At 43.9% G+C, this 10,886-nt stretch overlaps 1 protein-coding gene across 2 annotated transcripts; it reads left to right on the forward strand.

The window, feature by feature from the left end:
• Positions 1-1,864: 1,864 nt before the first annotated feature.
• On the forward strand, positions 1,865-9,407 carry pcare1 (photoreceptor cilium actin regulator 1). Of its 2 annotated transcripts, XR_003751674.1 has the most exons (4): positions 1,865-5,507; positions 6,132-6,348; positions 7,090-7,245; positions 8,697-9,407. XR_003751674.1 is itself a non-coding variant. In XM_029000643.1 (2 exons), exons 1-2 carry the CDS (start codon positions 2,197-2,199, stop codon positions 6,253-6,255), a joined length of 3,435 nt encoding a protein of 1,144 aa, XP_028856476.1. In that variant the 5' UTR covers positions 1,865-2,196; the 3' UTR covers positions 6,256-6,621. The 2 variants fall into 2 exon arrangements, 1 of the variants encoding a protein (XP_028856476.1); XM_029000643.1 differs by lacking the exons at positions 7,090-7,245; positions 8,697-9,407 and having other exon boundaries at positions 6,132-6,621.
• The last annotated feature ends 1,479 nt before the right edge of the window (positions 9,408-10,886 follow it).

Raw genomic sequence — 10,886 nt, forward strand, 5'->3', positions numbered from 1 at the left:
TCACGTCAACACCGTGGTGAAAAAGGCCCGGCAGCGTCTTTACCACCTCAGACGCCGGAGAGACTTCAGACTGCCCTCCAAGGTGCTCAGGAACTTCTACTCCTGCACCATAGAGAGCATCCTGACATGAAATATCTCAGCCTGGTTCGGGAACAGCACCATGCAGGACAGGCGAGCCCTACAGAGGGTGGTTCGATCAGCCGAACGAATCATCCGTACCAAGCTCCCTGACCTTCAATCTATCTACAGCAAATGGTGCTGCACCAGGGCCAGGAAGATAGTGAAGGACCTCACCCACCCCAACAATGGACTCTTCTCTCTGCTGCGATCAGGGAAGCGCTTTCGCTCCCTGAAGTCCAACACAGAGAGAATGAGGAGGAGCTTCTTCCCGCAGGCTATACGAGCTCTCAACAACAGTACATAGAACTCATGCACTTTCACCTCCAGTCACTCCGGACTCTTTTGCACAAAATCACTTTGCACAAAACCACTTTGCGCAAAACCACTTTGCACAAAATCACTTTGCACAAAATCACTCTGCGCTTTTTACCTTACTGCTCTTTTTTTTTTTTTTATGGCTCTTTTTCTCTTTTCTTTAAACATTGTAAAAAAAACTGTAACTCATTTGCACACCTTCACCCTACCAGTTACACATATTTTATGTTAAAGACGTAAAAGTGTAATATTTGGTTATGTTTGCAATATTTACATATTGGTTCATTGTTTACTTGCAACATTTGCAATACTGTGGTCTGAAGCAGTTGCAAAAAGCATTTCACTGCACATCATACCGTGTATGACTGTGTATGTGACAAATAAAATTTGAATTTGAATAATTCATTTTATTATGATTGTTTTTTTACATGCATGAAATATGGAGTCCCCCACACCTTTGACATAAACACTTGCTCATTCCTTTTTGCATAAAGTAAATGTGGTAAATTGTCTCTAATTTTATTTAATTACTTATGCAATTAGGAAAAGTGAGGTAGTCAAATGAATTTTTTTTTCTCAGTCTAGCCATATCACGTGTTGCTCTTTGAAACAAAAGAAACCTGAGAGCAGAGGTATTACTTCCACCTTTTTTCATTTATTTGGTACACACTACACAGATGTTTAAGGCTGAATTTAAGTTCTTCCACACTCATCCAGTGTGACAGTAAACAACAACCTCAAAAATAATAAGAAGAATCAACCAAATTTGTATGATTTTTTGGTGAAATGCATAATGCATAATGAGGGCCATAATATTTTTGAAAGGTAATGAGGTAATAAGACAATTGCATAGTGGCTAGTGGCTGATGAAAATAAATATTTTGTTAAACCATATTTATGAGTTTATATCATAATAATATATCTTTATGAAAATATCTTTAGGTTTAGGATTATATCCTAAATAAAATTATAGCTGTATATTTCCCCTGTCTATTTGACATGGGCATGCTTTTGTTTGGAAATTATCCTCTGTACATATATAACTCAGTACCTGCACCAATGACTGTGACTACATACTAAGGAAGTGAGGCGGTTGAATGTCAGTTTTTTTTTTTTTTTTTGAAAAAAATAGGTTTTGAATAGTTCCAAATTTGGAAAACGTAGTCTAGTATTGGCAGGATTAAAAGTTGCTGTTATTATCATATTATTTATATTAAATGTTATAGTAAAAAATGACCTCAATTTATCCGCAACCCTTGATTATAATTTATTGAAATATTAACGAGATGCTGCGAGAAATGTGCTGGCCATAAAAAGCTACCTGAAAACAAGCTCTGCTTATCATAATGAGCTTAAAGTCTTACAAGTGTGTGAGTTTTGTTTGCTTTAACATGACATATGTGCACAGCGAGGGCTGGGCTCAAATCCTCCTTAATCCTTTCAGCTGCTTGTCCTCAACAAGGTAGAGGTGGGCACGGTTCCTGTTCTGACGGTTATAGCTAATGCTACCTTGCGTTGATATAAACAAAGACAATGGAATACTTCTAAAATGGATATTACCATTTTTCTGTTTTGTGGACATATCGGTTTTGTTCGGTTTCAAGGACAAGGACAACCTGTCAAATGCAAGTGAGGATTTGGTCTACTGAAAATGACGAGGGCATCCGGTGGATAAAGCGCTAAACTGGTCATAACGCCTCAAGGATTTCTGTGTCTCTTTGCTTCACCTTTATTGAATCAAACTAAACAGAGGACTCTGAGATGGGCTGCTCTCCATCCAAGGGAAACAATTTTACCACGACTCAGGGCACCTTCAAGAGGGGCAGAACCTTGTTGCCAGGAACCCAAAAGAATGCAGGTGAGTCAGAGTCTGGGGACTCTGTGGGACCCTGCAACACTGGAGAGATGGACAGAGGTACGCTGGTGGAGAGCATTGGGGAGAGAAATTCAGCAGAGTATCAAAAGCATGCCAATCTGTCCGTCTCAGGTAAAAAACCTTCCTTGACTGAGAATAAGATGAGGGACAATCCATCGGACAAGATAAGCACGCAAGAAATTGCAATCAATATGGTATCTGAGCCTATAGAAACATGTGGAAATAAACAAGAATCACTGGAAAAGCTAAGAACACAGAAGAGGCAGAAGAAAACTGGGAAAGGTTTTAAACAAGGAAAAAAGAGAGAAAAAGAACACTATGACTTGCCTGTTGAAGCTAAAATAGACTTTCCAGAGCCACTGGTGAAAGCCCATCAGGCTGCCTATGCATACTTAAACCCTAGTATGAGCAAATTTGAGATATTATTGGGACTTTTGGATCAGGCAGCTCAAACCCAGATCTCTTTGCAACCCATGGTGACCTTTATGCTCTTACGTTATGAGGAAATCAACAGAGGACTAGCAGAAATAGTTAATGAAGGTGAGAAGCTTCTAAAGGAAAGTGGTGAGCACCTTGCCTGGCCATGTGAAATGAAAAATCTTTGTACATCAACCCCTGGCAAGACGAGGTCACAAACACAAGACAAATTCTCTGAACCTCCACCAGACTTACTGCAGCAGCTTCTCCAATACACCATTCAGAGGATGCAAATGGTGGGCCAGTCAGTAAGTGGTATAGGGGATTCTGCCCTGGAAGAGGCAGTGGAATATTTTTCCTCAGTGTCTGGTCTTCTACAGAAGAAGCTGAAGGTTAAACGTGCATCTGAGGCTCGCCTCATGCAGCTGCTGACACGTATTGAAGCTGCCTCCCTTCGCCAGCCTGGTCCAGAGGATTCGGCATTATTCAGTGAAGACAGTGGTATTGGTGCCGAAAGTGAGTCCCTGGCTGGATCAGACAGGCATCCAAATCGCCGGGGGAGTTGTGAATCCATTATCACTACACGGACCACATCAAGCAGCCCAATGGGTGGCAATATGACACCCATCCATAAAGCTACCTGTCGATCTAAGTACATATCAAGAATGAGTACTAGTATATCGCTTAACTCCATAGACTCCATTTGTAATGTTGTCAAAGATCAAAGAGAATCTGTGTCGGGTTCTGTTTCCTTAGATGACCCTGAAGGTGAAGAGGAGGATGAGGAGGAGGGTGACAATGGTAAAGGACATGCATGTGATTGTAACAGAAGGAATAAATGTAATTCTTCACCAGTAATTCACCACCAGCCTCGCCGTCTCCCCCCGAAGCGCATAGAGAATCCACAAAATGTGGAAATGACACTGAAAATGAAGGAAGCAATCAGTGGCCGGATCCAGTTTAGGCCATCCCAGAAAATGATTCTGAACAAAAAGCAAACAAACAGTCCAAAGATTAATAGACGCCAATGGGTTGAAGATGAGGATAATGCTCCTAAAAGACCCCAAACACCTACTCAAACACCCAAAAGAAAGACTACAGTGACAAAACATCGCCGCTCACAGTCAGCAGATTCAGTTCGTACTAAAACAGAGGATCCAACACTGCTTGAACTAGCAAGGACTCAGAGAGACCTAAACCAAAGGCTCGAAAGGATGAGCAAGGCAGAGGGAAATATTAGGAAGATTACGACAAAGCATGGCCAGGGAAAGGCAAAGCAACAAGCGAGTCCATCACCAGGACCTGTTCGTTCTAGTCCCATGAAATCTAATGAGAAGACAAATCAAGGTAAGAGTTCAACTGTAGAGCGAGAAGTGCCAAAAGGAAATGATGGAGAAGAGGAAAAACAAGACAACAGCCCAACATCATCCATGCTGGAGCATACAGGGTTAAATAGAGGTCGCAATTCTGTTAAGAGATTGATCGATACATTCAGCCAGGGGGTTGAAGAAATGAAGCACAGCCCAGATAGCACCAAACTACTTGGCCCTCTCAAAGGAGTCAGAAAGTGCGGGGTTCCCATATTTCCTGGTTTAGGGGCAACAGCTACAGTGCTCAATGTTGTAAACAGAGAAATGAATAGCTACACCTTAGACAAATCTGAAGATTTTGACATTGATAACCTTCCACCTCCTCCTCCTGAGGTTCTAATGGATACCTCCTTTGAGAGTGTCCAAAGTACAAAAATCGAGGATGGTGGTATGACCAGGGGTCGCTCACGTCTTCCTATGAGACCCACAGTGTCACAAAGATTACGTGCCTCCATGCAGACTGTCACAGTCCTACCTAGCAGGGGCAATATGCGCCCTCACTCCCTTAGCATGGTGTCAGCTCAACCTATGACAGAGGAAACAACTGCACCAGCTCAGGCCAGTCACAATGATGTAAAACCAGAGGGAGACCAAGATAATGATGAAGTTAAAATCTTTTACAAGCAGGCTCAAAAGGCTGTTCACCTACAGCATGGCACTGAGACATTAACTCAGAAAAAAGGAGTCCAAGAAGCTGTGACGGAGTCCAGAAAGAAGCCACAATCTACACAAGAACTTTTAGGAGCAAGCCAAATAGATTACAATCCCCCAGCCACCGTGCCTTCAATTACTACAGTCAGTAATAAGTCCATTATAACGCCACCAGTCTCCAGAGCTCGAATGTTGCCATCCACACCTACAACTCCCAGCTCCATACAACGAAGACTTCCAAGTCCAGCAGCAAGGCAAACCACCCCACCCTCTACAGCTAGCCCTCCAGGCTTTCGTAAACTCCCAACGCCACCTGCAGCTGGCCAGAGGACACTTCCGAGCCCACATTCCTCTAGGCAAGAAGCAACTCTAATATCTGTCACAACATTTCCTTTTAAGACCCCCTCACCTCCAGCCTCCCCAAAGGTAAACAGATGGTCCCGGGAAAACAGTGGTGAAGACTGTTCCTCTTCTCGAGTGTTTAGCAACGCTCGATCAGTGTTTTGCCCCGTCTCACCATCTCTTTTTGAGGCACAGCCTCTTGTGCCTCGGCCTCCTCAAGCATGGGTGTCCACCAGTGGCAGTACCACATCAAATCCTTTTGGTGACCGTGGTAGACTTCCTATCTCCGTGCATGGACCCCGGCCTTTTGTCCGACGCAGCCATTCAGACAGAAGACCAAGTCTGAGCTGTCCTAGGGCACCCATTGTCTCTGTTGCAGAGACCTGTGGAAGTGAGCCAGCCATTAGCACCAAGGGGTGAGTATATTATTATTAGAATGTATAAAATGTAATACTTCACAGGCATGGCAACTAATTTCATCTGTGACCCATGGATTCAGGTGAATAGTCTTGGACCTTTAAATTAACCAAATTAATGAACAATGCATTTGAGACATAAGGTCAAAAGGTCATGAATGAAATGTCATCTTCCATATTTCAAGTGAATGTTGACATATCTAAGAACATCATATTTAATGACTACATAACTGTAATGCCCTGACATTGGTACACCTATTACACCTATTAGGTCTAGGTCTACACCTAGGTCTATAAAGCTTTTAAAAATAATTAGATTGCTTATGAATTACTATTGTCATATCTGTTGTATTTCATGCAAAATTTGGATGTTATGAAATAAAATTGAAAGAAATGTCTGTTGAATAACTGCAAATTCAGTGATTTTTATTTTGTTAAAATAAAAACCCTGTTTAAATAATGGTGGCAACTAGATACTCTCGATATGACAACAATGATACATAAGCCATCCCTGACTGCTGAATATGCTCACTGGTAAAGAGTTTTGACCAACCTGGCCCACATCTCTAATCCAATTTATCACTGTGGCTCTGCTTACTCCTACTCTGTTCTTTTTACCTATAGGCTGGAAGACAATCCAACCAGAGACGATGACTGTTGGGGCAGCCAATCAGAGCTCAGAGGAGCGACTCGCTCTTCTTCCCACCCAGACTTGTGTATTGTCGGTCAGGCCTTACAGCGCGAATGACGGGAACAGTGGAGGACCAAAGGGGATTATGGATTAGCAAGCCTCTATGAGATTATGTTTTTTCCACTGGGAAGAGGAGAAATGCTAATTCTGGTAAAGCCTCTTTAGTGGTGGTACCTCTTCCTCTGGTAGTGTCACTGATCAGCTGCTTGTTTACGTTCTTGTCTTTTCATTTTTGTAAATGTAAATGTCATTGAATATGGGACTCATTTTCAATAATTCCTTTTGAGCATAAATATAAATAAGATGCGTACATGTAAATTGTACAGTTTATAATTTTTTATTTTATTTTTTTTCTAAAAATTACATTTATAACATTGAAATGACTTTTTATCATTAATTTCTTAATAAAACATGTACTTTTGAGCTTCCGTGTCAGAAATGATCTTTAACAAACTGTAAACACACACAACTACCCAATTTTCATGAAAGGTAACTGTAAAATGCTGGTAATATCTACATTACATTACATTCTCTTCTTTTGTCAGATTATGCTTGGCTGAATCAATTCCAGGCTTTTCCTTGTCTCGTGTGTTCACTTCACTGCTAGCTGCAGATTACTTCAAATTATCTGCTAATTATCAACAATGTGATGTTATCCTATAAACTAATAGAGCAAGTTGCAGTGATCATGTCTTTAACATCCACTGGTCATGAACAATGGATTCATTGGAAGAAGCATTTTTAAACTCTCCGTAACGAAGATTACATTTCTGGGGTACATAGATATTGGGATGAATATTCAAATGAATATTTAGGGTTTTCCATTGTTCACTGTCACCATGAAGCTGAATAACCCCTTCATGCTGCAAATGTATCATCCCTTCATTGCAGTGGTTGATGACCTTTAGGGAGCCGGATTTGGCCCGATGACTGGAGGAACTGCAGTGCTACGAGTTCACAGTGACACATCGCGCTGGGGCATGGCATGGTAATGCAGATGCGCTGTCCTGCTGTGCAAAAGGGTGCGCATACTGTAAACACATGGAGGTAAGGGAAATAGAGCTGGGGCGGAGCTAGGGCAAGGTTTGGGGTGGGAGTGGGCTGAGAGGGCTATTCCAATAGTGTTTAGATACTTTAGAAAGAGGGCAGTACACAGTCGGCTAAGGCACAGGGACAGGATCCGGACCTCCAGCCGGTGTTACAATGGGTGGGGGTGCAGAAGCGGACATCTTGGCAGGAGGAGGCAGCTCTCTCACCCTGGACAAAGGGACTATGATTCTTCGCAGGCCTGGGTTGAACCAGCTACCGGGGAGAGAAGGTGGTAGATAGTGGTACCTAGGCCATGCAGGAAGCAATTCTTCATGCCATGCATGATTCTGTGGGTTCAGGCCACTTGGGTGGTGAAGATGCTCCGGCATCTGCGGAAGGCATATTATTGGGGGAGGCTGAGGAGACATGTGGAGGATTTTTGAAGGTTCTGCGACAAAAAGCCAGTCCATGGCGCAGTTGCAACAACTTGGGGGAGCCAATGCAGTGGGTGGGGGTGGATGGTGTAGGTCGGCTTCCATGCACAGAGCGCAACAATTGCTCCCTTCACACGGTCGTTGATAATTTCACTAAGCAACCCTCTGTGAGCATTGGGGTTTACTAAGAGGCACAGCACCCCACTTCATCCCCAGAGTGATGGTTTGGTAGAAAGGTTTAATCACACTTTGGGGCAGCAACTGTCCCTTCTGGTAGCAGACCACCAGCGAGAGTGGGACCGGCACATGCCACTTTTCTTAATAGCCTGCCACACAGCAGCTCAAGAATCATCGTCATGTACTTCAGCCCTTCTCATGCTGGGAGTTGAGGACACCTGGCAGCCATCGGTTCCAGCGGGGCCAGCTTATGCCAGACAGCTTCAAAATCACTTGGATTTGGCACATGAATATGCTCGGAGATGGCTGCAGAGTGCCAGAGAGTGGCAGAAAGGGAATTATGACGTTCAGGTCAGGGGGTGACACTTTGCGGTGGGGGAGATGGTGTGGGTCTTTTCTCCAAGACGGAAGAGGGGCCGGGGCCCTAAATTGGACAGCCACTGGGTGGGGCCGTGCCCCGTGTCTCATATTTATTCCACCAAAATATGTTTGTCGTTTTGTAAGGGGTGGATTTAAGGCTGTTCCATGGGATGGATATTGCATCAGCTTAGTCTTTCAGACAGACCGCAGGGAGGTACGTACATGCATGGCACAGCTCGCATTTGTGTTCACATAAGGAGTCTCGCATAGGTTTTAGTTTAATTTGTGAGAGTGAGTATGTGTTTGTTATATTGGTAGTCATACCTTGTTTTAAATGACTTTTGGGAGAACTGTTAGCTGACTAGTTAGCCAGATTAGCCTGGACATATATTAGGGTGTACTCCTGTGTACATTGTTTTGTGAAGGTATGTGTTTTTGTTATCGTGTTCTTTAAAAAATCTTCTTAAAATTCACTTCTGTGAATTCTTCACCCCTCAGCCCTTGTGCGTGTCAGAATGTGACAGCCCAAAAATGCACAGAAGCTATAAGCAGAGGAGAACCTCAGAGAGGAAGCATTCTTCCGGTGGGAATATGGGCAGGCTCCAGCTGGAATGGCCAGAGTACTGCCCATGGGAGCTGAAGGTGGCTTGAAGGTGTTCAGAAAGTTGTACGATCCAGGAGCACCCGATGAGAACTATGACACCCAGAAGTGGTGTCACATAGTTGGCAGGTGAGCTGCCAAACCGTTGAATAGGCCAACAACAGTGGCGTGAGCGTTGGGTGCACAGGACGCTCTCCCCTCTGTGTTCACAATGTCGGCCATAGACCTCTATGCACGGCTGCGAAGCCTCCTTGTCGATCCAGATGACACCTGGTGGGTGGATGGTGCAGGGTTTGCGACTCCCACAGTGCCCTTCCTGGACCATTGCCAGAGATGTGTGGGCACCACGTGACTTCCTGGTGCGCGAGGGTGATGACAGAGCGGCACCAGAGGGGTCCACAGGGATCGCCTACAACCACCGCCAGCAGTGCTGCATCCTGCCCTCTTCCGTTTTCTGTGGACGTGCCACACCATCTGCAGTCCCCCACACACGCCCCTACCACAGCCTCCGCAGTGACAGAGCGGAGTGATATATAATACTACACTATTTTTAATTCAAATTGTAAAGTTATCGTTGTATGCAGCTTCTTGAGCCCTTTTTTAGAACTGGTCACGTTGATCCTGGGGAAATGCTGCAATAACCATCTTGATCCGGTAAAAAGCCACATGCCCCCTCTTTAGCTTAGTGGACCTTGAAAGAGGAAAAAAAAGTTTGCATTATTAAAACTGTACTGTACATGAAGAATTTTGTGTTGTGTGATGGTGTGCAATGAGGGACACCTCTGCCATTTTATGAACACCTCTGGCATTTGGCTGTTGGATCCTCAGTTGGCTCCTGAGCTGACAGCAGGGAACAGTATAAATCCCTGATGAGGTGCATGTGGTCAGCTCTCTGGATCCTCCAGCCCTCTGTCTTAATCACATCTGCTGAATTCGTAAAAGAGATAAAAAAAAATCCAGAACTTTGTGGCATGGCACAATGTTTAAAACAAGCAATGTAAATGATGTAATAATTCAGCACTCTGGATAAAATGATCCAGAACTGTACTGTAGAACTGGTCTGTATCTAAGATTAAGAAGAAGTGTCACAAGTTGATATTAGTGATGACATCCTTTTTCAGGTGAGTGTCACCCAGACACTCTGTAAAGAGCATCCTCGCACATGGCCTTTAGACAATCCAGGAAGTACTGACACAGAGCAAGAAATAGAATTATAGAACCTGCTAAAGCTTCATCTTAAAACAGTGTGTGTGTGTGTGTGTGTGTGTGTGTGTGTTGAACAGAAATTTAAGAAAAGAATAAATTAAGATACAATGTCTGCCGCTGCAATCAGCTTGGCGGTAATCTGATGGACGTTGGGAGCATTTCCGGTGTAGATGAAGCCGAACATCTCCTTCAGGACGTTGGGCTCCATTTCTTCGATCACCGCACAACTCTAGAGGTGTAAAGCAGAGTATTAAAATGTAAGAGAAGAGGCAGTTTGCACTGTTTAGCCGACAGCTCCATGAAAGGACTGTTAAAAACATTTTATGAACTGCTGGTGTAATACTCCTTCCTCCAAAACTCTTTAAGTGTCATGATGGAAGATGCACACAAGAGACTTTTAAAGACTCACCATTCGACAGTCTGTCTTGTCATGTGCAGACGTGGCATGTAAGATGGGACAGCGGGCTGCAGAAAAGAAGAGAGACAGGAGCGTAAATAAAGGGGAACTGTATTAGATTTACACAGTTTCTACACATAAATAGGTATTTAAACACAGAAATACACATTTTCTTACATGGCTGTGTAAATTAACCGTGTGTGTGTTTATTAGTGCACAAGGTCAGAATGTTACCTGGAAGGATGGACTTGTGGACTTCCTTGAGAATTCTTGCCCAGCCACTCACAGGGTTCAGTCAGCAAAGCCTCTTCCCACAGCTCCCCGAGCTCGACAGCCAAGCTGATGTCTGGCTCCTTCACCTCTGCTGTGGAGGCATCTGGATCCTTCCCCACAGTAAACTGGGACAGAGTAGTTAGGATAGTCTCCTTCCAAGTGCAGATATGAGCCCAGGATCCCTCTGGGGCAAATAGTCTGAAAGGTTCTC

This window comes from Denticeps clupeoides, chromosome 1 (assembly GCF_900700375.1).
Source record: "Denticeps clupeoides chromosome 1, fDenClu1.1, whole genome shotgun sequence".
Taxonomy (NCBI): domain Eukaryota; kingdom Metazoa; phylum Chordata; class Actinopteri; order Clupeiformes; family Denticipitidae; genus Denticeps; species Denticeps clupeoides.

Bases quoted from the DNA above. Each gene is read 5' to 3' on its own strand.
- pcare1 (XM_029000643.1), top strand. From the start codon at position 2,197: ATGGGCTGCTCTCCATCCAAGGGAAACAATTTTACCACGACTCAGGGC. The intron at 5,508-6,131 runs GTGAGTATATTA...TTTTACCTATAG, and splicing joins CCAGCCATTAGCACCAAGGG to GCTGGAAGACAATCCAACCA.